This window comes from Chinchilla lanigera, unplaced genomic scaffold, assembly GCF_000276665.1.
Source record: "Chinchilla lanigera isolate Chin_1 unplaced genomic scaffold, ChiLan1.0 scaffold00173, whole genome shotgun sequence".
In the NCBI taxonomy this organism is placed as follows: domain Eukaryota; kingdom Metazoa; phylum Chordata; class Mammalia; order Rodentia; family Chinchillidae; genus Chinchilla; species Chinchilla lanigera.
The window spans coordinates 723922-751360 of record NW_004955574.1 but is presented as its reverse complement, the minus strand read 5'-3'; the positions used below and the strand labels follow the sequence as shown (position 1 = coordinate 751360).

At 53.2% G+C, this 27439-nt stretch overlaps 1 protein-coding gene across 4 annotated transcripts; it reads left to right on the top strand.

Moving 5' to 3' along the window:
* Positions 1–566: 566 nt before the first annotated feature.
* Positions 567–27428, top strand: Prkd2 (protein kinase D2). 4 transcript variants are annotated; one of them, XM_013509568.1, is made up of 19 exons: positions 567–757; positions 1152–1547; positions 3517–3655; positions 7206–7337; positions 8420–8574; positions 8674–8896; positions 9849–9926; positions 10007–10160; positions 11515–11632; positions 12660–12737; positions 14542–14800; positions 16926–16978; positions 17076–17148; positions 19176–19337; positions 20384–20469; positions 21451–21549; positions 23886–24153; positions 26697–26782; positions 27083–27428. In XM_013509568.1, the coding sequence occupies exons 2-19, from the start codon at positions 1311–1313 to the stop codon at positions 27293–27295; spliced, it is 2613 nt and encodes an 870-aa protein (XP_013365022.1). In that variant the 5' UTR covers positions 567–757; positions 1152–1310; the 3' UTR covers positions 27296–27428. The 4 variants fall into 4 exon arrangements, with proteins under 4 accessions (XP_013365022.1, XP_005413896.1, XP_013365021.1 ...); XM_005413839.2 differs by lacking the exon at positions 20384–20469 and adding an exon at positions 18073–18179 and having other exon boundaries at positions 568–702; XM_013509567.1 differs by lacking the exon at positions 20384–20469 and adding an exon at positions 18073–18179 and having other exon boundaries at positions 568–757.
* The last annotated feature ends 11 nt before the right edge of the window (positions 27429–27439 follow it).

Here is a 27439-nt window from a genome sequence, read left to right as displayed (position 1 = left end):
GTCCCCACCCCACCGCACTCCGAGACCCTTGGGCCGGTGGAAGGAAATCACATCCCCCTAACCTGCCCTCCAGCCGGCTCCATGCACCTGGCCCGGGCGCCGGGGACAGACCTGAGGCGAGGTGGCGCCTTCCCCTTCCTATCTGTGGAATGGGTGGGTGCTCGCGGCAGCACTCCCTCCCCGATGCTGGCGCGTGGCGCTCAGGGACGGAGAGCCCGGAAAGCGGGCCGGACCTGACACCTTACTTCCAACCCTCTCGCCTGCGGTGGGCGCCGGATGCTGGCCAGCCGAGACGGCCCCTCCGTGGAGGACCAAGTGTCTGCTAGCTCCATCCCCGCGCCCTGTGGTGGGCGAGGTCGGCTCAGCCCTTGCTGTCAGCTCAGGGAAAAATGCTAACTTCCCAGTCTACGGAGGAATCAACCAACCAGCCTGACACCAATCTGCCACCTTGGGGCCCTCCATCCGATTGGGGGAGGTCCCGCCCCCAACTCCGAGGCGCAGGGCCCGCCCTCTCCTTCCGCCCCCGGCCCCTTGGCAGGCACCGCCCCTCAGACGTCACCCGGGCCCGCGCCGATTGGCCGACTGCGCAGTCGCTCCGGACACTTCCTCCTGGGCCGCCGCCGCGGACTTAAACTTTGAAGGGGGATAAAAGAGCCACCCAAGCTGTTCGACCACCCTTTGCCCCTTTTCCCCCCGCCTCCGGTAACGCCCCTGCCTCGCGGCCTACGACCAAACTTTTCTCCAACTTCCGCGACCCGTGAGATTCCTTCCTTTCTACCTTGCCCCGGGGGACCTCTTTGCCCATCCTTGAGCCGGGAGGATCCTTGGGATCCACTTGATCCCCAACTCAGAGACTCCAGCCCACCGCCCCAGACGTGGCAAATTCCTCGGGCCCCCTTCTTTGTGAAATCTTGATCCTAGAGCCACTGGATTCTGGGGTCCCCGCCGCTCCTCTCTCAACCCCTTCTCTTCCAGGGGGGCCTTTGGGTCGCGGGGTCTCTTGATCCCTTTTATCCTGACCGGCTAGATTTTCTGATTTCTTGGACTCTCGCAGTTGCTGGGTTTCCAAACCATTACTTTCTCCTTTCTGATCTGTGATCCTTTGATTCCGAGCGTGTGATCCATTAGAGTCCTTTTCTCTCGTTTCTCAGGATCCTGCCATCCTCGGTCCCTCAACCTGCCGGCTTCCCTCTCCTCGGACCCCTGCGCTCCTAACACCACCCCACCGGCTCCCTCGGCTGAAGGACTCGAGTTCCCAGGGTTCCCGCAGCCGGATTTGGGCGGCGGGCGGCGGGTCCAGGCCTGCCCCCATGGCTGCCGCCCCCTCCCATCCCGCCGGGCTCCCCGGCTCCTCCCGGCCCGGGTCTCCTCTCCCCGCCGGCGGCTTGGAGCTACATTCGCCGCTGCAGCCACTGATGCCCCAGGCCCCGGCTCCCGGGGTCTCCTTCCACATCCAGATCGGCCTGACCCGCGAGTTCGTGCTGTTGCCCGCCGCCTCTGAGTTGGCCCATGTGAAGCAGCTGGCTTGCTCCATCGTGGACCAGAAGGTGAGCGCCTTGGGCTCCCCATCCGACTCGGGGACGGGTCGCAGGAGGGGCGTCTGACAGAGGCAGCCTGCGGCCTGACTTGCGGGAGGGGAGGAAAGGGGAGGGAGGGCACCTGGGCAACTTGGAGGCATTGGCCCCCAATTTCTCCTTACTCCACCACCCATTTGAGGGAGGCCCCAGCAGGGGTGGGGTGCTGCAGAGGCCTCCCCAAACTACATGTCCTTGCATGTCGTTGGTTTCTGCAGCCAGCAGGGAAGAAGGGAGGTGCCTGCTAGGCGCAGAGTGGGGAGGAAGGGCCAGGTAGGGGCAGCAGATAAGGGGGATCTCCCTTCCGGCCCGTCCCGGGCCTCCCATTTGGTGGAAACAGTAGAAATTGAAGCCGGACTGGCCGTGGTGATCGGGTGACACGTGTGGGTGTGGGCTTGTGCACAAGCAGCCAGGGCAAGTGAAGTCTCACACCCCAATCCCTGCCCTCCTCCACCCCTGTATTTACCCCTAGAGGCCCGGATGACTCTATCCCCCCTCCTAATTGCAGCCCCCCCTCGTGGCCAGGGTGGGGGCCTCTAGGATCAGGGTGAGTGGCAACTGGGCAGATGCTTGACCCTAAGCATTGTGAACTTCTGTGTTGTTTGAGTACCGGCTGAAAAATGTTAGAGTTGTTGCATCCTAAGGAGCTGAAGTATGCATCGTAGCTAATTGAATTCCTCTGACACAGAAGTGTTCAAATGCTAACTCGTTGAGATACTAAAACATTAAAATGTTGGAAGTTTAGATTCCTAGGCTGTAGGAATCCTAGAGGGTTAAAGTGTTAGAATTTTGGGATGCTGGGTTGAACTCCGTTAACGCTAAGATTCTCAAACAGTAGAAGTGTAATTTGTCGGAGTTCTAGAACATAAAAATGAGATTACTCCTTATCTGGGTCTTTGAAATCCTAAAAGGTATAACGATAATATGTTGGGATCTAGAGGAATTTTATATGAGCATGTTGGAACCTCAAAATAGCCAAATCCCAGAATTTTCTCAGACCCCAGGAAACAAATCTTGTGGGCTTCAGAGAGTTGTTGGAAGCTGGTCCAACTCCCCCATTTTAAGGAGGACAAACAAGTTTAGAGCAAGACCTTTCAAGTGTCTAAAGCCAAGCCTTTCCTGACTTTCTTGGAGAGAAAGAGCTTGGCTCACCAAGCCCCCAAATCTGTCAGGCGGGGCTCCCACCCCTACTCAGCCTCTCTGTAGAAGCCAGGCTGGGCGAGGGCTCATCCTCCCCTGGGTGAAATTGTTTGTGCAACAACTGAAATCCCCAGGCAGCCCGCCTCAGACTTCAGCCCATTTTTATTTTTCTGCCCTCCTGGTCCAGGTGCTTTCGGGCCTCTGCCCGTCTTCCCGATGCCCCACCTGGGCGGTTTCACTTTCTGTTCTACCAGGTTTCATTTCCTGCCCCCAACCAAGCCGGGCCAGGACACCTGGGTCCTTTCGGAGTGTGGAGTGAGGGGCAACCTCCCTACCTCCAGCTCTGAGACCCAGCGCACCCCTCCTTCCAGCTTGCTCTGCACCAATACTGGGCCTCGAGCCAGGTGGCTACGACAACAATAGATCCAGGAAGGAAGCTGGGGTGGGGGTGGTGGCTGAGTGGGGAGGGGTGCTCACGCAGGCTCCCCTACCCTGAGCCCTGGAAAATTCGAGGTATCCAGTTCCTGGAACCATCGACGCCCCCAACCCGGCCCAGCAGTCCTGCCCCTTGCAGCCCCCAGACTCGGGCCCGCGCTCCCTCCCTCCCGGCACACCTGGGGCCCCCGGCATCCTGTCTTGCTCTTGCTAGGTTGGGAGAGGCCGGCAGGAAGCAGGGCGGGCGGGCGTGCGGGGTCCCTGAGTTTCCGGGGGAAACAGCCGGCTCTGCCCTGGGAGGGTTCCAGCCCTGTGGTGCAGGCAACTTTGAGCTTTTCCGACGCCGCCTCCCTCTCCCGCCCCTCAGTTCCCGGAGTGTGGCTTCTATGGCCTTTATGACAAAATCCTGCTCTTCAAACATGACCCCACGTCGGCCAACCTCCTGCAGCTGGTGCGCTCGGCCGGCGACATCCAGGAGGGCGATCTGGTGGAGGTGGTACTGTCTGGTGAGAGGCGGAGGCCAGCCGAGGGGCGGGGCCTCGGAGGGGCGGGGCCTTTGGAGGGGGTGGGATGGGGGACGCTGGACTCAGAAATGCGTTCTGCGCCGCTGCAAAGTAGACTCGTTCAGGGGAGCTTCCACCGCCTGCATCTGCCCACCCGGTAGACGTATATGGCCGTTCCCAGTGTGGCACTGTGAATGGCAGTGCGGGGCGTGAATGGTCCACAGCAACCCGGATGCAGCTCCTGGACATAATGCTGAGAGAGAGGTCTAGACACCAGCCTCCGCACTGTAAGATTGCGTATAGAAGCACAGGGCTAGATGTAATTATTCTGTGGTTTTAGGAGAATGGGTCCTTGGGCCAAAATGGAGACTGGGTGAGGGGATTATTTTTGTGGTACTGAGGACTGAACCCAAGGCCTTTGTGCTGAGCTACATCCCCAGCCCTGTTTGACTTTATTTTGAGACAGGGTCTTGCTTCATTGGTCTGTACACTACTAATATGTGTCATTCTCTGAACATATGTTATACCTGTTAGTTATACTTGAATATAAAGTTACAAATGCAGCAGGCTGTGGTGGCCAGGTTTATAATCCCAGCACTTCGGGAGGCTGAAGCAGGATTGCTAGCTTGAGCCCCAGCCTGGGCAATTTAGTGAGACCCTGTGTCAAAATAAAAGATAAAAATGGCTGGGGCTGTAACTCAGTGCAGAAGCCTGGAGTTCAATCCCTAGTGTTAAAAAAAAGAAAGTTGGGCCAGGGATATAGCTCAGTGGCTCAATGCCTGCCTGGCAAGCGCAAGGTCGTGGATTCGATTCCCGGTACCACCAAAAAAAAAAAAAAGTTCCAAATGTTCTGAAGTCTGTGCCTCCTCCCATGGAAATGCTGGTGAAGCACAGGTCTTTGCAAGGTGAGATGAGGCCCCATCCTCCATAGTTTTAAAATCTCCCCGGGTGACTCTGACTTGCAGCCAGAACGAAGTGCAGCTGCCATACCTATTTCATAGATGCGTAAGCTTTCAGCGATAGTGGAATGCTTCCTAAGGGGTGGTCTGCCTTCCTCCTGCTGGGTCCCCCCACCGCTACACACTAGTGCTCAGAAAGTGTGTCCGGTGGGCGAATGACAATTAGAAGTTTTCATTTAACTCATTTACTTTACTTACTTGAGCATCAAATTCGGGCATCAGATACCCTCTTCTAAGGTAGTAGCTTTTAAATATCCTCATGTTGGTCTCTCCCTTCGACCTAAATTTTGACTGTATAGTTGTCTCCCAGACACTTGTAAAGTACTTGTTATCTAATGGGAATCTCAGCTCTCAGCCCTCTTGTGGTGCTGGGAGGGAACCCTAGGGCTTGCACACGCTAGGCAAGTGCTGTGCCACGGAGCCACACCGCAGCGCAGGACAGAACCCTGGGTTCCCCCCTCTGAACCTGCTTTGCCTACAGCCTCTTCATCCCGGTGAACGAAGGACGGTACCGCTCACCCAGGCAGGCAGGCAGGCAGGCCTCGAACCTCAGGCAGCTTTGATTCCTCTTCTCCTCTCACCTGCTCACCCCACCCCTCAGCAAACCTGCTGGCCCTCTTGTGAACATGCATCCTGAATCTGTGTCCCACCGCCCCCCTGGGTCAAAGCCACCATCACATCAGCTTAGACTGTTCTGAAAGCAAATAAGTCACATCACAGCACTCCAACAAAATGCTTCCATAGCTCCCTAGTATCCTGGGAATAAAATAGAAACTCCTTAGCGTGGCCTCAGGGACATCTATGACAAGGCCTCTGCCAGGTCCCTGAAGTCAGTTTTTACTCTGTCCTCACTCTCAGTCCCAGCCATGCTGGCTGCCCTCTGACCCTTCCGCATGTCAGCTGCCTCCCTCCTCAGGCCTTTGCACTCATCTGCACACCATTTGGATCATTTCCTCCTCCTCGCCTCCCTGAGCACCCCATCCAGGGCTGTTGCCTTCTCTGTGCATTCTGAGCTGTCACGCTGATTGTTCTTAAAGTGCTGGGCATTTTCTGAAATTTCCTTGTCTGTTTACATGCTTGTGGTTCTCATCTGTCTCCCCAAGACTGTCTTGTCCCTGGCTTTAACCTGAGTGTGTCAACAGTGCTTAGAATAACCTGAGCATGTAAACAGTCCTTGGCATAGAGAACAGAGTCCCCTCTCTGTTGCATAATAGCAAGAGGACTAGCTTAATATTGGATGGAAAGGGGGCAGTTTTTTTGTTAGACGTTGTCTGAGAGCTAAACTTAAAATTAGAGCTTGTGGGGCTGGGGATTTAGCTCAGCGGCATAGCGCCTGCCTGGCAAGCGCAAGGTCGTGAGTTCAGTTCCCAGTACTGTACCCCCCACCCCCACCCCCACCCCGCGTGCGCGTGCAAAAAAAAAAAAAAAATCAGAGCTTGGGGCTGGGGATGTAGCTCGGTGTTAGGGAGCTTGTCTAGCCTGTGCCTGGCCAAGATTCAATCCCCAGCACCACAGAAACAACAACAAAACAAATAAAAGGAGAGCAAATATTTACTGGGCACTTTCCATGTAAGAGCACTGTTTTAAGAGCTCTGCACATATTAATGCATTTAACCCTTGAAGAACCTACGAAGAGATGCTGGGTTGCTTTATTTTGTTTTTATTTTGAGACAGGGCCTCATGCAGTTCAGGTTGGCTTTGAACTCACTGTGACTGTCCTGCTTCAGCCTCCCAAATGCTGGGATTATAGGCCTGCACCCCCACACCTGGCGAGCAGATAGTGTTACGTTGCTGGGCATGCTTTTCCCTGGATAACTGCACAGCTGGGACTCTCCTCCCTGGCGTCTGTGCCCTAATGTCACCTGCTCAAGGAGGAGACCTTTACCAGCCTACTCTTTTTTTTTTTTTTTTTTTTTTTTCCTCTCAGAACTGAGGATTGAACCCAGGGAGGGGTTTTTTTGTTTTGTTTTGTTTTGTTTTGTTTTGTTTTGGTCTTTTTGAGACAGTGTCTCACTATGCAGTTCAGACTGGCCTTGAACTCACCTATGTAGCCCAGGCTGGCTTTGAACTCACTGTGGCTGTCCTGCTTCAGCCTCCCTAGTGCAGGGATTACAGATGTGTGCCACTATGCCTGACTTTTTTTCCTTCTTTTTTTTTTTAATTTATGGTGCTGGAGATGGAATCCAGGGTCTCACACATGCTAGGCAAGCACTGCACCACTGAGCTACAGTCCCAGTTAGTTGTGGTAAAGCATACATAACATAAAACTTGGCATCACAAGCGTTTTGCGGGTACAGTTGGTTGTGTTAAGTACACACCACAGTGCCATCAACCCCTGGAACTGTTGTCATCTGGCAGAAAGGAAGCCTTCTACCATTAAACAGCTACGGCGGCGTTCCGTGCTGCCCCAGCAGCTTCCAGGAAGGCGCGTTGGAGCTTTGCCCATTGGTGGAGCTGGGATTTGAGCTCAGGCATAACATATTGTAGGAAGGAAGGGAGGGAAGGATGGGCAGAGCACAGCCTGCATGGGGGAGGCCTGTGAGAAACCTAGGAACGCGGGCGTGCAACAGCGTCTCCCCCGCTGCTGCCTACAGCCTCCGCCACCTTCGAGGACTTCCAGATCCGGCCGCATGCGCTCACGGTGCACTCCTACCGCGCACCTGCCTTCTGCGACCACTGCGGGGAGATGCTTTTCGGCCTGGTGCGCCAGGGCCTCAAGTGCGATGGTGAGGAGAAGCGGGGCGAGAGAAGGTGGGAGTGGGCGGTGGGCGGGGCTTGGCCCTGGGGGCGGGGCCTGGGTGAAGTCTGGGCTGGGCCCACTGGCAGGGCAGAGCTTCTGGAAGGGCGTGGTGTGGTGGGGGCAGGGTGGGATTGGGTGGGTCTCAGGAGGGGCGGGGCTCAGGTCGTGGTTGCAGCCCACGAGGCGGGCGTCTGAGCGAGAAATACGGCCCCAGGGAGAGAGCTTGGAGAAGTAATGGGGCCCTGGGAAGTGGCCAGGATGTGTCAGTCAGGCGTCAAGCGCAGACAGAACCGGTAGGAGAGAAACACGATGATATTTATCTGAAGAAGCTGGTTTATGGGTTGCGGGGTGGGCCAGGCACCTCCCAGATCCAGAAAGCACAGGGTGATTGGTCCGCCAGCTGAGAAGGCAGGCAGTAATCCCGACATGAGCCTCGGTTCCCGGGGAGGATTCCTTCCCCTTGAAAGCTTCTCAGTTGATCGAATTGGGCCCAGCAGTGAACTCAGTTAAGACTCCTCGCTGCAGCCCGAGTGCAGATTTTAATCCCATCCGCAAAATACCTTCACAGCAGCCGCCAGGGGAGCTGGCGTGGCGGTGGACGTTAGCCTCAAGTTGACACATAAAGCTGACCATCAGTGTCCACTCCTGGTCAGTCTGGCACCCGACCTTGAGCTAGGACAGCCCGCACCGACTAACAGGCATGGGGGTGGCTTAAGTGATGTGTCAGGAAAGTCGGGGCAGAGCCAGAAGCGGGAGCAGGGCCAGCGGCCGGTGCTGGTGTCCAGGGAGAGGAGTGGGCTGGCGAGCTGCGGAGGTGACCCCAGAGGTGTCCCTGGTTGCAGTGGGAAGGGAAGGGGTGGGGCGCAGAGCCTAACGCGGAGTCTCCGGGTGAGGGTGGGGTACAAACTGGAATTAGGGACAGGACCTGGGACTGGTGACTTCCCTTTGGAGGGAACTGGGATGTGGGTGCTAGGGCAGGATCTGGTGGGGAGCTGGACGCAGAGCTTCAGAAGGGTGGAGGCTTAAGAGGGCCTGGGGCTCTCTCTGACCATCTGGCGCCCCCCGCAGGCTGTGGGCTGAACTACCACAAACGCTGCGCTTTCAGCATCCCGAACAACTGCAGCGGGGCCCGCAAGCGGCGCCTGTCGTCCACGTCTCTGGCCAGTGGCCACTCGGTGCGCCTCGGCAGCTCTGAGTCCCTGCCGTGCACGGCAGAGGAGCTGGTGAGGACCTGGGCAGGGGCATACTGGTGGCTAGGGGCTGATGGCGCCCAGGATTAAGCAACACACTCAAGTGTCCCTTCCACCCTCCCTGACCCTCAGAGCCGTAGCACCACGGAGCTCCTGCCTCGCCGCCCGCCCTCATCGTCCTCCTCCTCTTCCTCCTCGTTCTACACGGGTCGCCCCATTGAGCTGGATAAGATGCTGCTCTCCAAGGTGAAGGTGCCGCACACCTTCCTCATCCACAGCTACACGCGGCCGACCGTTTGCCAGGCTTGCAAGAAACTCCTCAAGGGACTCTTCCGCCAGGGCCTGCAGTGCAAAGGTTCGCGGGCCACCTGGGAGGAGCTCAGGGTCGGAACCTTGCCCTCCGCCCCATCTGGGCTTGTGGAGAACCTGGAGAAGCCTGGGATTCTGACCTTTAGGACCACAGGGCCTCAGAAGGCGAGTGCCCTGAATGCTGGTGTTCCAGAACCTTGGGAATTCTGGAATCCTGGAACCTTGGAAATCTAGAGCTGTAAGATACTTGGCATGGGAATTTCTAAAGTATAGAACTGGAGGAGAGTTCCAGAATCAGCGAACATTATAAACAGAGGATTCAAGAATTTTGGAATCATAGAATTCAGCTTAAATAACCACAGAACTTTAGATCATAAATCTTAGAACTAAGGCAGGAGGATCGTTGCGAGTTAGAGGCTAGCCTGGGCTACAATGTGAGCTCAAGGCCAGCCTGAACTACATAGCGAGACCCTGTCTCAAAAAAAAAAAAAAAAAAAAAAAAAAAAAAAAAAAAAAATCTTAGAACCGTTACAGACTTTTAGAATATTAGAATTTCATTTCTTTTTAAAATTTTTTTTTAATTTTTTGTCTTTTTGAGACAGGGTCTCCCTATGCAGTTCAGGCTAGGCTTGAGCTCACTGTGTAGCCCAGGCTGGCCTCAAACTCGAAATGCTCCTCCTGTCTCAGCCTCCTGAGTGCTGGGAGTACAGGTGTACACCACCACACCCAGCTGTGTAATGTTCTAGTCCCTGGAATCATCAAACTCTAGATCACTGGTTCCCAACCAAGGGCAATTTTGGCAATGGTTGGAAACATTATCAGAGCAGGATGTTGGTGTTAGTATCTAGGGTGGGGCTGAACATCCTATACTGCACAGAACAACCCCTGAAACAAGAAATTACCAAAGTCAAAAGGTTACTTGTACCAATGGAAAACAACAACCATAAACCCAGACTCTTCTAGTGAAGATAACCACCCCTTGTTCCCTGTCCCGGCAGACTGCAAGTTTAATTGCCACAAACGGTGTGCTACCCGTGTCCCTAACGACTGTCTCGGAGAGGCGCTCATCAATGGAGGTAAGAGGCCCAGAGGGCCTGAGAGGGAGGGGGCAGAGGCAGGACTGGGTGCAGGTGCTCCTGATGCCCCTGTCCCCCAGATGTGCCGATGGAGGAGGCCTCTGATTTCAATGATTCCGACAAGACTGCCCTACTCATGGATGAGTCAGACGACTCCGGTGTCATCCCAGGCTCCCACTCAGAAAATGCCCTCCATGCCAGCGAGGAGGAAGGCGAGGGAGGCAAGGCTCAGAGGTACCCATAGGCTGCCCCAAGAGGCCTGGGAGAAGGCCCTTCCCCATAGCAAGCCTCAACTTCCCCATTGCTACCATGGGCTGATTTCACCTTATAATTGTAAATTTTCCCAGTTCCTGGGGCCGACCTTTACTAGCACTACAGATTGGGCATGGTGGCACATGCCTGTAATCCCAGCACTGGGGAGGCTGAGGCAGGAGGGCTGCCAGAAGTCGACGGCCAGCTTGAGCTACAAAGTGAGCTCAAGGCCAGCCTGAACTATATAGTGAGACTGTGTCTCAAAAAACCCAGATAAATAAATAAATATTTTTTTAAAGAGCACCAAACACTTTTTTTCCTCTTCTCTTTTCTCTTCTCTTCTGACAAGGTTTCACTATGTAGCTCAGGCACCCCTCAAACTTACATATTCCAAGCAGCCTCCACCTTGAGATCTTCCTCCCCCAACTTCCTGAGTGTTGGAATTAAAGGCTTGCACAACTATGGCCTTTTATTAAATTTTAAACTTTTTTGTTTTACTTTGTTTTGTTTTTGCTTTTGTACTGGAGATTGACCTATAGCCTTCACATTAATGTACATCTCCAGGCCTTTTTATTTTTATTTTGAGATAGAGCATCTCTAAATTGCCCAGGCTGGGCTCAAACTTGGAATTCTCCTCCTTGGCCTCCCAGAGTACTGGGATTATAGGTGTGCAGCTCCATGACTTGCTAGGAACCCAGCTTTTAGTGGAAGACACCCTCTCAAGAGTCCCCTTCCCGGGGCTGGGGATTTAGCTCAGCAGCACAGCACCTGCCTGGCAAGCGCAAGGTCGTCAGTTAATTCCCGGGTCCAGAAAAAAACCCAAAAACCAAAAAAAAAAGAGTCCCCTTCCATGGTGAGCATTGTAGCACACACCTGTAATCTCAGCACTGGGGAGGCTGAGGCAGGAAGATTGCTGCAAGTTTGAGGCCTACCTGGGCTACATACTGAGTTCAAAGCCAGCCTGAACTGCATATCAAGACTTCCCTGCCCCCCAAAAAAGACTGTCCCAAGCCAGGTGTGGTGGCACATGCCTGTAATCCCAGCACTTGGGAGGCTGAAGCAGGAGGATCGTTGCAAGTACGAGACTAGCCTGGGCTACAAAGTGAGCTCAAGGCCAGCCTGAACTGCATAGTCAGACCCTGTCTCAAAAAGACCAAAAAAAAAAAAAAAAAAGAGTCCTCTTCCTCACTAGGAAATCTGGAAGGTGACAACCCTCGCCCTCTTGCCACCAGGGCTTTTTTGTGTACTGAGGATTGAACCCAGAGATGCCCCTTGTGGCTCCAGGCAGGATAGTCATTTGGTGCATTTTGTACATCACCACTTGTACCCTCTGCAGCTCCCTGGGCTACATTCCCCTGATGAGGGTGGTGCAGTCGGTGCGACACACAACGCGGAAATCCAGCACCACATTGCGTGAGGGATGGGTGGTTCATTACAGCAACAAGGACACCCTGGTGAGTGAGCTGGCTGGGGCCCTTGGGTGGTGGGTAGGTCTAAGAGGGTGGGGTCTGGGCAGGGGGTGGGGCCAATAGTCTAATTGGGTGGCGTCTGGGCAATGCTTATGCGGCTGGCAGGGCTTGATCAATTTTTTTTTTTTTTTGAGACAGGGTCTCTCTATGCAGTTCAGGCTGGCCTTGAGCTCACTTTGTAGCCCAGGCTGGTCTCGAACTTGCAACGATCCTCCTGCTTCAGCCTCCCGAGTGCTGGGATTACAGGCGTGCACCACTACGCCTAGCTCTAGGACTTGAATTAGAGGTGTAGATTTTAAGTGTGGAATGAGGGCTGCCCCGAGGAGTGCGCAAAGAGGCAAGGCTAAGAGCAAGGCCAAGAAGGGGCGAAAGTCTGGTGTGGTGGTGCACGCCTGTAATCCTGGGACCCTGGGAGGCTGAAGTAGGATCACTGGGTTCGACGCCATCCTGGGCTACATAGTGAGTTCCAGTCTAGCCTTGAACGACTCTCAAAAAACAAACTAATAAACAAACAAAAAAGCACCAAAAACCAAAAAAGGGGTGGTGGTGAAAGCCCGAGTTAGATTTGGGACTAAAGCGAGAGAAGATGGGGTGAGGCCTATATTAATTAACGAGAACTGACTCGGGGGTGATAAGATGGGACCAGATGGGGTGAAGGGGAGAGTCAAAGGTTAGAAGAGGTCTTGCAGTGGTGGGGCTGGGTCTACACAGGCAGGAGATAGGTGCAGTGCAGGAAGAGGAGCAGAAGAGCCCCAGGCTATTGGGGGGGGGAGGCAGGTGGGTGGAGTCAGAGGTGGTAGGGGCAGGGTTGTTTGAAAGGGGTGGGGCTGGGTTTAGTGGTGGGCGGGGCTAGGGGAGGCAGGGATGGGCCAGGATGGAGTGGGCGGGGCTAAATGCAAGATGAGGGGCGGGGCCAGCGTTGGGGTGGAGCCTGGCTGGGGAGAGCCTGGATCCAACTCAGTGCCTCGGGACCCCCGTGTCCCTCTCACTGTGCCAAACATGTCTCTATCAGAGGAAGCGGCACTACTGGCGCCTGGACTGCAAGTGCATCACACTGTTCCAGAACAACACGACCAACAGATACTACAAGGTGGGTCTTCTGGCCTCAGCTCCTTCCACTGCCTCCAGTTCAGCCACCCACCTGCTGGGAACACACCCTCCCGCACCTTTGATTTCAGCCCTGCGGCTGGAAAGCCGGGTGGCCCAGGAAAATGACTTCACCTCTCAGCTGGAAAATAAATGCCTCAAATAATTGTACTCACCTCTGCTGGGTGTGGGGCGCTCGCCTTTCCTCCCAGGACTGTGCTGCGAGCCTGATGTAGAGAGGATCGCAAATTGGAGCGCAGCGCGTCTCATAATTTAGCCACTTAGCGAAACCCTCTCACAAAATAATAAAAATAAAGGTTTAGGGAAATAGCTCAGGGTGAAGGCTCTGGGTTCAATTCCTAGTACTAGAAAAACAAAAACTCCAGCGAGATCAGAGAGAATCGACATAAACAATTAGCTTAAGGCTCTGCCGCTGCGGGTGTGATCAGCCTATTCTTGCTTTGGAGCTGATTTACCGCGCATTTATTCCTCCCCGCTTCCACGCGGTCACACTGTCCCCCGGTCTCTACCTGGCGGGTTGCACCAGTCTCTCCAGTGGGTCTTTGCAGCTGGGCTTTTTCCCATGTAGCTGCCAGAAGCTTAGTTTTCTTTGTGAGGTTGGGGCCTTGGACAAGCTGGGCCAGTGGTCTGCCACTGAGCCACACCCTCATCCCTTTTAATTTTTTCTTTGTTTTTGAGACACGGTCTCACTAAATTGCCCAGGCCAGACTCCAGTTTGCTAATGCTCCTGCTTCAGCCTCCCCAGTGCTGGGATTGCAGGCTTGTACTGCCATACCCAGCTGGGCTGAGGCAGGAGGATCATCATGTGTTCGATGCCAGCCTAGGTTACACAGTGAGACCCTGTCTCAAAAACAGACAAACAAAAAAACCCATCAGCCTCCAGTGGCTCCCACTACCCTTAAAATAAAGTCCAGCCCTCTGCCTGGAATGTCCTCGTTGGACTTGCTAGGGCTAGTTCTTTCTCATCCTTCCCATCTTGCTCAGGCTGTGCCCGTGGTCCATCTCCACATCACAGCGTGGCTCACTGCCTATGTGAGTGGTCTTTCTTTTCTCTTCCTTTTTTTTTTTTTTTTTTCCGGTACCAGAAATCGAACTCACGACCTTGTGCTTGCCGGGCAGGCGCTGTGCCGCTGAGCTAAATCCCCACGCCCTCCTCTTCTTTTATTTATTTTTTTCCTTTTTATTTTGAGACAGGGCCTTGCTAAATTGACAAGTTACCTAGGTTGGGTTTGAACTTGCAGCCCTCCTGCCTCAGCCTCTCAGAGCACTGGGATTCCAAACAAGCACTACCATCCTTGCTTCCTCGTTCCCTCCTTTGTCTTTTAATGCTCTCCCTTACCCCGCACCGTGGTCCCTGCACCTTCTCTCCCACCAGCCGCCTTCCTGATCTCCTGTCTCCATCCCTTCCTATCCCATGCAGCTTCCACTCACAGTCCCAGGATGCCATGTCCCCCCCAAAACTCTTCAGTAGCTCTGTGCAGCCCTCAGACCAAGCCCAGGCTTCTCCCTGGGGCCCACAGGGTCCTGTGTGGCTGTATTTATTTATCAGCACCTACTGTGTGCCAGGTACCATCCTGTGTAATGAGCACATCCTTTGACCGCAGGGCCTTTGTACCTGCTGTTCCCTCTACTTCTTATCCTTGGCTCTATGCTTCAGCATCTGACCACTTCCTGCAAACCAGGCCTGTCACTGACCCTGACTTCTGTGCCACCCAGGAGAGAACAGGGAAGCCTCAGGGCCTTCCCAGGGTCCTCTTCTCACCTGCACTGCTTTCTTGTCCCGCCAGGAAATTCCACTGTCAGAAATCCTCTCGGTGGAGCTCGCTCAGAACTTCAGCCTTGTGCCACCAGGCACCAACCCACACTGCTTCGAGATCATCACTGCCAATGCCACCTACTTTGTGGGCGAGACGCCTGGCGGGGCCCCAGGTGGGCCGAGCGGACAGGGGGCCGAGGCCGCCCGGGGTTGGGAGATGGCCATCCGCCAGGCTCTGATGCCCGTCATCCTCCAGGATGCACCCAGCGCCCCAGGCCACGTGCCACACAGTATGTCTCTGCCCTGTGTCCCTGGGAGGGTTGGTCCGGAGCAAGGGAAGAGCCAGGAAAAAGAGAAGCAGTGGGGGTGGGGGTGCGGTTGGGAACTCTGCTTCTGGACTCAGCAAACCCAGGTTCAAGTCTCTGTTAGGCCTCTGAACTACTGTGCAGACCTGGGCACACCTCTTCCCTCTCAGAGCTTCCTCTACGTATTGATCAAGCACCTTCTTTGTACCCAGGACCTGTCTCATAATCTAGCAATCCCCACCCCCAGACAGCAAAAACCCTGACTGGGCAGGACAAGGGCAGGGAAGCCAAGGAGCCAGGTGTGTCTGGCCCAACCTGAGTATCCGGGAGGGCTTCCTAGGGAGGGCCACATGTGCACTGAGAACTGGAGGGGGAAACAATCAGGTAGAGGCATCAGATGATCATAGAGTACCAAGTTCTCACCTCTGCAGCTTGTTATCCAATGTGGGTGACAGACATTAATCACTGTCCCACGCAAACAGCAAGCGTGTGCTGAGCGTGGAGGTGCTATAAACCCAGCACCCGGGGAGGCTGAGGAAGGAGGATTGAAAGTTTGAGCCCAGCCTGGGCATTTTAACAATTCATTTATTTTTGAGACAGGGTCTTGCTATGTAGTGCAGGCTGGCCTTGAGCTCTCTAGGTAGCCTGGGTTGGCCCCAAACTCACGTTGATCCTCCTGTCTCAGCTTCCCAGGTGCTGGGATTGATTACAGGTGTGTGCCACTCTGATTAGCGCAATTCAGCAATTTAGACTGTCTCAAAATAAATATTCAGACAGTGACCAGGGATGTAGCTCATTGTGAAGACCCTGGGTTCTGACATTTGCAGGAGTAATCTCACGTGGCCTGAGGAGCAACGTTTGAGCCAACTGCAGGATGAGGAGTTAATAATCCTGGCCTAGGGACAGTGCCTGCAAAGGCTGGGGCTGGGACAGAGCTTGCTGCATTTGAGGCCCAGCAGGGGGAAACAACTTAATAGAGGCTGAAATCAGGTGAATGGGGGACTGGACCAGGTCTTTAGGCCACTGAAGGGGCCCAGGCTTCCTCCTGAGGCCACTAGGAGCCACAGAGGGGCTATGAGAAGGGGACGCACAGGGCAAGGTTTGTGCTGCAGCAAGACCCCTTGGGGTTCTGAGGAGTGTGAACCACAAGGGGCAGGGCTGGGGCGCAGAGCTTGGGAGAGGCCGGGAGCTGGGAGCTGAGCTGGGCAGCAGTGGAGAAGGGTGGGGCCTGATTAGGACCCTGGAGACACCCGGCTCTGCTCAGGTCTGTAGGGCAGGTTGCCACAATCCCTTTGGTCTTTCCCTCTAAGCCTCAGTTTCCCTCTCTGGAAAATGGGGTCCGAATGGCTCTCTTGGTAGACAGTGTGGGTATAACGCTCAGCATATGGTTTGTCAAGCCACTTTTTAGGGGTGGGAGGATACTGAGGATTGAGCCCAGGGCCTTCCCAATGAAGTACATCCTCTGCCCCTTTTTAAATTTGTATTTTTGCCAGGTATGATGGCACAGGCCTGTAATCCCAGCACTGGGGAGGCTGAAGCTGGAGGATTGTCAGGAGTTCAAATCCAGCCTGAACTATGTAGAGAGATCTTGTCTCAAAACAACCATCCCCCTGCCAAAAAAAGAAAAGAAAACCCTTCCATAAAATCTGTACTTTTGGCTATCGGAGCTTTCCCTGCTAGCCCACGCTATGTTTCCCAGACGCAGTGTGTACTTTTATCTTTCCTCTCACCCACTTTTTCTATTTACTTGGTCCAAACTCACTCTGCAGAGCCAGTTCTCTCCCACACTTCACTTTTACTTTCTTGAATAAACTTTGCCACTGCTAAAAAAAAAAAGTATTTCTATTTTGAGAGAGGGTCCCACTAAGTTGCCCAGGCTGGGCTCCAACTTGCCATCCTCCTGCCTCAGCCTCCCAGGGTGCTGGGATCACAGGTGCCACCATGCCTCTGTGATGTCACTTCTGGAACAGATCTCATTACTACTCCCAGTGGCGCTTTTTAGATGAGACTGAGGTCAGAGTGAAGGAGTGGCTCGTTGTGTTGCCTGACTGGAACCGGTGGGAGAGCTGGGTGGAACCTGTCTTGAGCTTCTGTCTCTCCCTCTCCCCAGGACAAGCTTCCCTGAGCATCTCTGTGTCCAACAGTCAGATCCAAGAGAATGTGGTGAGAGTCCTGCCCACTTTCACGCACCTCCCCAGCCTCCCCTCCCTGGCCCATCACCACCATTTACACCTGTGACCCTCCTGCCCCCACCCTGCAGGACATTGCCACAGTCTACCAGATCTTCCCGGATGAAGTGCTGGGCTCAGGGCAGTTCGGAGTTGTCTACGGAGGTAAGGAGGCTGCTGCGCCAACCCAGATAGTGGGCGGAGCCTTTCCAGTACTCGCTTCCTTTCTGATTGGCTGCTTGCTCGCCTCCTGTTCCGACCGCCTTAGAAAGTTACAACCTTGTGGGGTGTGGTATCTCGCGTGCCTTTAATGCCTGTAATCCCAGGACTAGGGAGGCTGAAGCAGGAAGATTGCTGAGAGTTCAAGGTCAGCCTGTGTCACACAGTGAGTCCAAGGCCAATCTGAACCACACAGCAAGACCCTGTCTCCAAAAAAATGATTTAAAAAAAAGTAGAAGCTATGACATGGCTACAGGTGGATGCAGGCTCCTCTTTTCTCATTGAGAAAGCCAGTGTACTTCCTGGTTTTAAGTAAAGAGTGGATTTTCTGTGCTCTGATTGGCCACAGTCAGTTTCTCCCAACTTGTGATTGGTTATATTTTTTGTTTTTGTTTTTGTTTTTTTGGTTTTTCTCCGGTACCGGGAATCGAACTCACGACCTTGCACTTGCCAGGCAGGCGCTTTTGCCACTGAGCTAAATCCCCAGCCCTGTGATTGGTTATAAATCTAGTTTTCCATGTTATCTATTGGCCTCTCCAGAGCTCTGCTTTAAAAAAAAAAACAAAACCAGGGTTTCACTAGTACAGGCTACCTTTGAACTCACTATGTAGCCCAGGCTAGCCTTGAACTCACTGCATTGCCTAGGATTGCTTTGAACTCCTGGCAATCCTCCTGCCTCAGCCTGCCGAGAGCCCTGTCTTTGACATTCCTTCCAGCTTTACTTCCAGCGCCCCCCCCCACACACACACATATTAGGGACCCTTCAGAGCCACATTGGTGGCCCTTCTATCACCTTGGCCCAACTCCTGTGGAGCCTCTCCTGCCAGGATCGGGAGGCCTCCCTCATCTCTTCCCTCTTCCGTCACCCAGGGAAGCACCGGAAGACCGGCAGGGATGTGGCCGTAAAGGTCATTGATAAACTGCGCTTCCCCACTAAGCAGGAGAGTCAGCTGCGCAACGAGGTCGCCATTCTCCAGGTGATGCCCGGGCACAGCCCTGCCTCGCCCCTGCTCAAGGGGGCCTTTCTTTCCTCTTCCTCCTTTTGGGCGACTTAGTCTGCCGTGCTCAGGCGGGCCTCCTGGAGGAGGGAATCCGCTTGCTCGCAGGAAAGGCTGAGCAGAGGCCGGCCAGAGCCGAGGCCCGAGGCCGAGTGGGAATGGGAACCAAGGCTGGGGGCGGTGGTGCTGCAGAGCCACAGGGAGGGCAGGTGTGAGTGCCATAGGCTTCCCCAAAGGTTCTGAGGGCCCTTAGAAGGATTCTGAGGACTGAGGGTGTAGCTTGGTCATAGAGCACTTCCTAGCGTGTGTGAGGTCCTACGGGCCATCCCAGGTCCCACCAAAAGTTTAAAAAAATTTTTTTTTCGTCTTTTTGAGAGATGGGTCTCATTATGTAGTTCAGGCTGGCCTTGAGCTCACTTTGTAGCCCAGGCTGGTCCCAAACTCGCAACGATCCTCCTGCCTCAGCCTCCGGAGTGCTGAGATTATAGGCGTGCGCCAGTATGCCAGGCTTTAAAAATTTTAAAAGAGGAAAACAAGGGGTAGGGGTTGAGCAAGGGAGGGCCAGGATCAGGTGTAGTTTTTAGAAAAATCTCTGGGGCTGCCATCTGGAGGGTGGGTAGAGAGGGATGTAAGGAATTGGAGCCCGGGGTGGAGCTGGAGAGGAATTTGGGCAGGAGAATTGGGGTCAGGCCGGGACAGGCCTGGGGGAGGGGAGGAAGCGTAGAGCGAAGAGCTGTAGACAGAAATAAGAAAAACCAAGGCTGCCAGCGTACAAAGCTGCCTGCTTCTCCAGGCTCCCTGCTCCCTCGCCTCCGGAAACCCCAGGGACAGCAGGAGGTGGGGCGGGGCGTACTGCCTGGGAGTTCCCCCTCAGTCCCCGTTGCCACTTCCGGATACCCTTCTTGCTGCTTCCTTGGCTGACCTCCGGGCTGAGTTCAGGGGCAACCTAGATCCTGACCCCTCCCTGCCCTCCAGAGTCTGCGGCACCCTGGGATCGTGAACCTGGAGTGCATGTTCGAGACGCCCGAGAAGGTGTTCGTGGTGATGGAGAAGCTGCACGGGGACATGCTGGAAATGATCCTCTCCAGCGAGAAAGGCCGGCTGCCCGAGCGCCTCACCAAGTTCCTCATCACCCAGGTGCGCCGCCGCCCACAGCCCCTGCAGAGGCCCCCAGTCACTGTACCACTGAGCAGGTACTGGGTAGGTCTCGAGGCAGCAGACCACACCTGCAATCCCAGCACGTAGGGAGGCTGAGGCGGGAAGATCACGGGTTAGAGAGACCAGCCTAGGCAACTCAGAGACTTAGGGAAAGCCTGTCTCAAAATTTAAAAAAAAAAATACAAAGGATCTGGGGATTAGCTCAGTGCAAAGCCTTGGTTCAATCCCCAGTACCACCACCACCAAAAAAAAAGCAAGCCGGGCGTGGTGGCGCACCCCTGTAATCCCAGTACTCGGGAGGCTGAGGCAGAAGGATCGTTGCGAGTTCGAGGCCAGCCTGGGGTACAAAGTAAGCTCAAGGTCAGCCTGAACTGCTTAGCGAGACCCTGTCTCAACAAAAGACAAAAAAAAAAAAGCAGATCACCAAATTCCCCAGCTGCTGAAGACAGATAGATTCACTTTTCTTTTTTTTTTTTTTTTGTACTGAGAATTCACCATACAGCTTTGCACATGCTGTATACATGCTCTGCTACTGAGATATATCCCCAGCTTTTTAAAAATTTTATTTTGAGGCAGGGTCTCGCTGAGTTCCCAGGGTGGTCCTGAATTTGTAATCCTCCTGCCTTAGCCTACTGAGTAGCTGGGTTATAGGCATATGTCAGCACGCCCAGGGTCATAAAGAGTTTTAACTTTTACAGTGTTAAATGCAACTGGTTTCTGGGCTTCGTATCCTTCCCAGAAAAGCCTTCCCACTGTGCTGGGGCCCACCTTATTCTAGGATGTCTTCTCTGTTGGTTGCACGGAGCCCTGTGCTATGCTCTGTTGCCTAGTGCCCCTACTGACCCAGGCCATGCACCTGCGCATATCGGGTTGGCTTGAGAGTGGGGACAGGAAGCCACGGAGGCAGGCGCATCAAGCGTCAGGTGTGGGGAGGGCTTTCAGCAACCAAGAGAGCTTCTCTTTCTGGTCTTTCACTCCTTCATCTCTGTTTGCTTCCTCTCTGTGTCTTTCTCTCCTTTCTGCAGATTTCTGCCCTACGGGTCTTTGCCTGCTCATCTCTGCGCTAAGCTCTCTACCTCCTGACCTTACTTACGCCTCACCACCCCTTGAGGTAGGTGTCATTATCACCCCCATTTCATAGCGGAGCACACTGGGCTTCAGGAGGCACCAGTCTCTTACCTCAAGTTACAGTTGGGAAGCTGCCTGCCCAAGAGTTGAATCTGGCTTGGTCTCGATTTCTGCCCTCTTTGTTCACTGCCTTAATTGAGAAAAAGTCAAATCAGCCTCCAGAAAACCTGGGGATGGCAAATACACATTCCTCTTTCTGCTCCAATCTCACATGAAGAATAGGTCTGGAAAATGAGGAGCACAGCAGTAGCCTTCAAGTTCTATTTCATTCTTAGAAAGCCAAGTAGTGAAAACTAAAGAAATGAAAATTTAAGTTCTGAGATGTAGCTTACAGTTGCATGTTTACATGACTGGGCTTCTGTAGTATTTGGTATTTTGTGTGGGTTACACAGAATCAAGGAATAGTATCACAATTTGTGTGTGTGTGTGTGTTACTGGGGATTGAACTCGGGTCCTTCATAGTGAGCTACATCCCATCCCCATCTCTTTTTTTTGAGACAAGTTCTTGCTAAGTCAGTAAGTTGCCCAGGCTTGCCTTGAATTTGAGATCCTCCTGCCTCAGCCTTCCAGAGTGCTGGGATCATGGGTGTGCATCACCACTCTCAGCTGTAGTAGAGTTGTTTTTTAAGAAGAAAATGTTTTGTTTTAAAGTGGAGCCATATATAGGACCTTGAAAAGCCCTGCTCAATTTTCATAGCACTTCAGGAGTGTCCTGCATGCAGAGGGTCTTGAGTCCTACCAGCCCCTCACTGTACCCCAGCCTTTCTAGAATTCTGCACTGAACTCTTCGCTCTTGGTGTGCATGGCTCAGAGGTTCTGAAATTCTGTGGGATCCCCAGTCCCTCCCCTGAGCCTGGGGATCTTTAGGGCTGCTGAGGCAGCACAGATGGGGTGTGGAGGGCTGGCATTAAAGGTAGCCTGGGGGGAGATCCCTTTTGAACTTGGCCCCACCTCCTCTCCTCAGATCCTGGTTGCTTTGAGACACCTTCACTTCAAGAACATTGTCCACTGTGACTTGAAACCGGAAAATGTGTTGCTGGCTTCAGCAGACCCGTTTCCACAGGTCAGTTAACGCCTGTTCCTGATTTGGGGAGGTGCAGCCAACACTTGTGCTGGGTGGGAAGTGTAATAATCAGGATATAGATGTCGCCACTGATGCGTGATCTGGAGACCCCAGATGACAGTGGCTTAAACAGGAGAGGCTTGTTTTCCACTCCTGTGGAGGCTGGCTTAAGTATTAACGCTGGAAAAGCAGTTTTGCGGTGTTGGGGACCAGGCTTCCTGCGGTCGTGTTTTGGCTTCCCTGTGGTGGTGCTGTCCTCCATGGCGCAGGATACCCCTGCTGTGTCCTTTTGGCTAGGACAGAGAACCGCAGAGTTGGAAGTAATGGACTCATCTCTTTCTTTTCTAGGGGACTGGAATTTCTCACATCCTATTGGCCAGAACTTGATCACATGATCATGGCTGACCACTAAGGAGGCTGGGAAATGTAGTCTTTTGTGAGTGGCCATATGGCCCTTTAAATTCCGCATTTTTGTGAAGAGAGAAACAGGGAACACATATTGGGGAACATCTGTGGCCATAATGGGGAAGTGGCTTTTTTTTTTTTTTTTTTTGAGACAGGGTTTTACTATGCAGTTCAGGCTGGCCTTGAACTCACTTTATAGCCTAGGCTGGCCTGGAACTCCCAGCAATTCTCCTGCCTCAGCCTCTCTTGTGCTGAGATTACAGGCATGTGTGCCACCATGCCCGGTTGGGAAATGACTTTTGACAAGCCTCTGGCTAGGAGATGAGAGCCCTGTATACAGTGGGACTAAGGAGGGCAATGGTTATAACAGCTGTAATTTATTGAGTACCTCACATTTTAGTGTCAGTGACTTACAGATTCTCATTTTTTCCACATCCCTGTGAAGATTTTGCTTTATTATCTGTGTTTTGCAAATTATCTCTGTGCCCAAGAAGCATCCATTGATAGCAGTGGTTTTACGGGTAAAGGGAATTTCCCCTGCCAAAGGACACTTGACAGTATTGGAGGCCATTTTAGTTATCATAACTGTGGCAGAGGAGGGTTGCTATTGGCTAACATTCTACAGTGCCCAGGTATTCCCCAAAGGTGGATCATCCGCCCTAAAAGTGAGTAGTGCCAAACTTGAGCAACCCTGATTAGAGCAGTGAGATCTGGTAGGGATGTAACACAGGTCAAATATATCATTTGACATTTTTAAGTAGCCACATTATGAAAGGTAAAAAGAAACAAGTAAAATTAACTTTAATAACATAGTTTACCCTAGCATATAACACTTTATTTAACATGAAATCAGTGTGAAATCTAAATGAAATGTTTGTCTTTCTTTTCATATTAAGTCCTCCAAATGTGGTTTGTATTTTATACTTACAAACCTCAATTGTGATGCTAAATTTTGTTCAGAAATACATACTTGATTTAGGGGCTAGCAAGGTACCTCTGGTGGAGAACTTGCTTAACATGTACAAAGCCCTGAGTTTGATCTCCAGCACTGCGAGGAAAAAGAATACAGAAATATTTGGTTTGGGCTGGGGATTTAGCTTAGCGGCACAGCGCCTGCCTGGCAAGTGCAAGGTTGTGAGTTTGATTCCTGGTACCGGAAGAAAAACAAACAAACAAACAAACAAAAAGAAATACTTGGTTTGCATTTAAATTTCATATGACTGGGAAAATAGCTTGAGATACCCGAGTTGTTCAATCATATTTTAAAAATTTCCAATAACTGAATCAATGACCAGATTAAAATTAAATATAAAATCAGTTCTGCAGTCCCAGTGGCACCTTTCAAGTGCTCAGCCAGCACCTGTGGCCAGTGGCCACTGTACTGGACAGTTCAGATGAAAAACTGAGGCCTGGGAGAGCTAGGTCCCCCTCCTGAGACCTCCTCCTCCTAACACATCGCAGGGTTCCCTCCTTCAGCCCATACACACACCCTGGAGTCACTTAAGTCCTGTGCGGTACATAGGGAGGACATAGAGGCAAGAAGTGGCTGAGAACCATCCTAGGGGCAGAGGAAGTGCAGTAGGGAACTTTTGCTGTGCGCCCCCTGCAGGCCGGGTATGGATTCACTCATATTCTTCATGATGGTTTTTTTATTTGAGACAAAGTCTCACTTCAACTCTCAACAACCCTCCTGCCTCAGCCACCTGAAATGATGGCCCTTTCAGACATGTGCTGTTATGTTCCTTCTGGTAGATGGGGAAACTGAGGCATGGAGAGGGGAATTCTCCTGATAGGGATCACTCAGCTAGTGAGCCGAGGAGCTTGGGATTGACCCATCATTCAATTTTCTTTGGAATTGGAGGTGGGTGTGGACACACCGGGGGGTACGTGGCTTCATCACCCCTCAGACCCTCCACTCCCACCCTTGGCAGGTGAAGCTGTGTGACTTCGGTTTCGCGCGCATCATAGGCGAGAAGTCCTTCCGGCGCTCCGTGGTGGGCACCCCTGCCTACCTGGCGCCCGAGGTGCTGCTCAACCAGGGCTACAACCGCTCTCTGGACATGTGGTCGGTGGGCGTGATCATGTACGTCAGCCTCAGCGGCACGTTCCCCTTCAACGAGGACGAGGACATCAGCGACCAGATCCAGAACGCAGCCTTCATGTACCCAGCCAGCCCCTGGAGCCACATCTCGGCCGGAGGTCAGCAGCTGTGGGCGGGGCCACGAGGGGTGGGGCCTACCGAGGGGCGGGGCCGGCTGCAACTCTGGGATAGGTAGGGAACCTGGGGCCTGGGGGCTCAGGTGTGGACCGAGTTCTGAAGGTTGGAAAGGAGGTGGCACAGAGGCGTTCAGACGCCCGGAACCCTGAGGCTGGGTGGGAGTCGGCCAGCTAGGGTAGGACTCAGGGACCCAAGGAAGCCAGAGGACTGGGGTGGCCCAGAGAAGAGACAGATCCTCACGAGGCCCAGCCTAGGGACGTGGCCGTGGAGGGTGTCTGAGGCCCAGAACCTGAGAGCAGCTGGGAGAGGAGAGGGGAGGGGAGCCGGGCGTGGTGGCGCACGCCTGTAATCCCAGCACTCTGGAGGCTGAGGCAGGCGGATCATTGCAAGTTTGAGACCAGCCTGGGCTACAAAGTGAGTTCAAGGCCAGCCTGAATTGCATAGCGAGACTCTGTCTCAAAAAGACCCCCCCCCCAAAAAAAAAAAAAAAAAGAGAGAGGAGAGGGGATCCTGGGCCGAGGTAGATGCTGGGGTCTCTGCATCAGGGACTTGGGTGTCACGGCAGAACTGTGGCGCTGGGTCTCATGCCTCCAGCCTGTCGCCTTGAGGATGGACCTGGAAGATTAAATCCTGGAGCCGGGAGCTTTGAGGCCAGATGAGAGAGTGGGACATTGCCAGGCGAGGAGGCAGGGAGTTGGGTGAAGGAGCCCTAAAGAAGAATATGGGAAGGGCCCTGGCGCCGAGAGCGCGGGGCCAGGTGGGGGTAAGGGAGACGGTCACTGACTCATCTCCAACAGCTCGCTCAGCGGTGCGTGTTGAGTACCTGCTGTGTGGGGCACTGAGCGCCCTGGGTTCCGGGAATGCCATGATGTGCCGGATGGAGCGATCCTCTGGGGAGACGCTTGAGGCGTGGTCTGTGAAGGGGGCGGGGGAAGGGCGCTAGCAGGGCGTGGCCTTGTGGAGCCGGCAGGCGTTAGTGCAAAGCGAGGAATGTGGTCAGCCCGGGTCCTGGGGTATTGCTGAGCGTCCTCGGGAGGGCCTGTCGGAATTTGCTCGGTAGAGGTGCATTGAGTGCGCGTTAAGTGGAAGTGAGCTTCGGTAGCTGCGTGTGTGGCGCCTGAGGGTGCTGGCGAAGGCAGGGTAGCTGTGTGCACAAAGTCTAAATAGTCACGCACTGTACCCACGGGTCCCCATTCACAGGTTCAGCCACCTTCTCAATTTCCTAAATATTGCAGATATTTAGGAAAAATACTGCATTTGTACTGAACATGTACAGACCTTTTCGTTTTTTTCTTTGTCATTCCCTAAACAATATAGCATAGCGACTATTTGCACACCATTTGCATAGTGTTATAATTAATCTAGTGGTAACTTAAGGTGTACGGGAAGATGTGCGTAGATTCTGTGCAGGTACTCTGTCTTTTTATGTCAGGGACTTGAGCATCTGTGGGTTTTGGTATCTGTGTGGGACCTTGCCACCAATCCCTGCAAATATCAAGGGACGGCAAAGGGGCTCACCGTGGGGCATTGCCCTTCAAGGCTCCTCACCCAGGAGAGAGCCTCAAACAACTGCTGGCTGGTCTTGAACACCTGCTACTCAGTAATTCCCTTTTCCTAAAGAACAGGCCTCTGTTCTAAGTACTACCTGATGACCTGCTTTTATTTTTCATTTTTCTTTTGTGGATATAGCTGATGATTGTTGGATTTCTACTGAGCAGGATGCGGTTAAGTTTTCACAGGAAATATATACATTTTCACCTTAAAAAGTGAACTTTAAAAAAGTGGATTGATTTGAAGTTTTGTTTTTTTTTTTTTACATTGGTTAAATACTCACATGGTTCACATTATTACTGATTTAGTTTTGTTTTTGGGGTGCTGGAGATTGAACCCAAGGCTTCAGGCATGCTAAGCAAGCACTCTACCTTTGAGCTACAACCTCAGCCTGGTTCACTGTTTTGTTTTGCTTTGAGACTGAGTCTTACTAAATTGCAGAATTTCCGAGATGGCTTCCAATTTGTGATCCTCCTCCCGAAGCCTCCTGAGTCCTGGGATTACAGAGTGTGGTGCTACACACCCCTGGTGAAAATTCATCTTCACTTTATCTGCTGTCTGTCCTAGGAGAGACTTGTATTATATTCTTTCATTTTTGTCTTTCTTTACAGTGGTACCTCGGTTCATAAACTTAATTCTTTCTACATTCTGGTTGCAGAATTCATTCTTTCTATTCAATATTTAATATATATGACATGTATTTATATATAATAATTATACTATATGACATAATAATCTATAGACTATATTGTGTATTCTTTTATTTTCCCCTTTTGCAGCATACTGTGTGTGATTACGTCCAGACAAATTTGCAGTTTCATGAGAAAATCGGCACACAGACGTGTGGCACAGTGCAGACCAAGCCGCCTCGGCTAGTGCAGTGCCAGGCCTTGAGGGTGGGCAGTGGGCTGGGGTGGCCTGCTAGAAGAGAGGCAGCTGCTCACCCAGAAGGGCTTGTCTCTCTCCTTTGCAGCCATTGACCTCATCAACAACCTGCTACAAGTCAAGATGCGCAAGCGCTACAGCGTGGACAAGTCTCTCAGCCACTCCTGGTTACAGGTGACAGGGGGCGGGGCTGATATGCTGGCTGGGAGGGAGGAAAGGGGGAGCTAGATTTCTTATTGGGCAGTCAACTAAGGATGCTCCTTGGATGGGGAACATGACCGAGCCTCCCATTGGCTGGTCTGTGGAAGGGGTGGAGCTAGTTATCTATTGGCTGGAAAAGTTGCGAAGGGTGTGGCTTCATCCTAGCCGGTTCCCTGCTGTTCCCTGGCAAAGCAGAACACTTGCATGCTTTTCTGGCTCCGAGTGTCTGCCCCCTGTGCAGTTCCACAGCTAACGGTAGTTCTCCTGGCCCAGGAATACCAGACGTGGCTGGACCTCCGTGAGCTGGAGGGGAAGATGGGCGAGCGGTACATCACCCACGAGAGTGACGATGCACGCTGGGAGCAGTTCCTGGCAGAGCATCCGCTGCCCGGCCCTGGGCTGCCCATCCACGGGGAGCTCGCTGGGGCCCGTTTGCCACAGGACCACGAGATGCAGGGCCTGGCTGAGCGCATCAGTGTCCTCTGAGCCTGGTGCCCAGCCCACCCGCTGCCCTCCACGACATCCTAGCAATGAACTGCTGTGGGGCCTGCAGGAGGGGTCCTAGTCCCCAAGGCCCCTGCCTTTCTCCCCAATAATTAAAATGGACTGGACCGTGCCACCTTCCTGCGT

Coding starts and splice junctions, on each gene's coding strand:
- Prkd2 (XM_005413839.2), top strand. CDS start 1,311: ATGGCTGCCGCCCCCTCCCATCCCGCCGGGCTCCCCGGCTCCTCCCGG. Junction 8,897..9,848: donor CCAGGGCCTGCAGTGCAAAG/GTTCGCGGGCCA, acceptor CTGTCCCGGCAG/ACTGCAAGTTTAATTGCCAC. Junction 18,180..19,175: donor ACGAGGTCGCCATTCTCCAG/GTGATGCCCGGG, acceptor CCTGCCCTCCAG/AGTCTGCGGCACCCTGGGAT.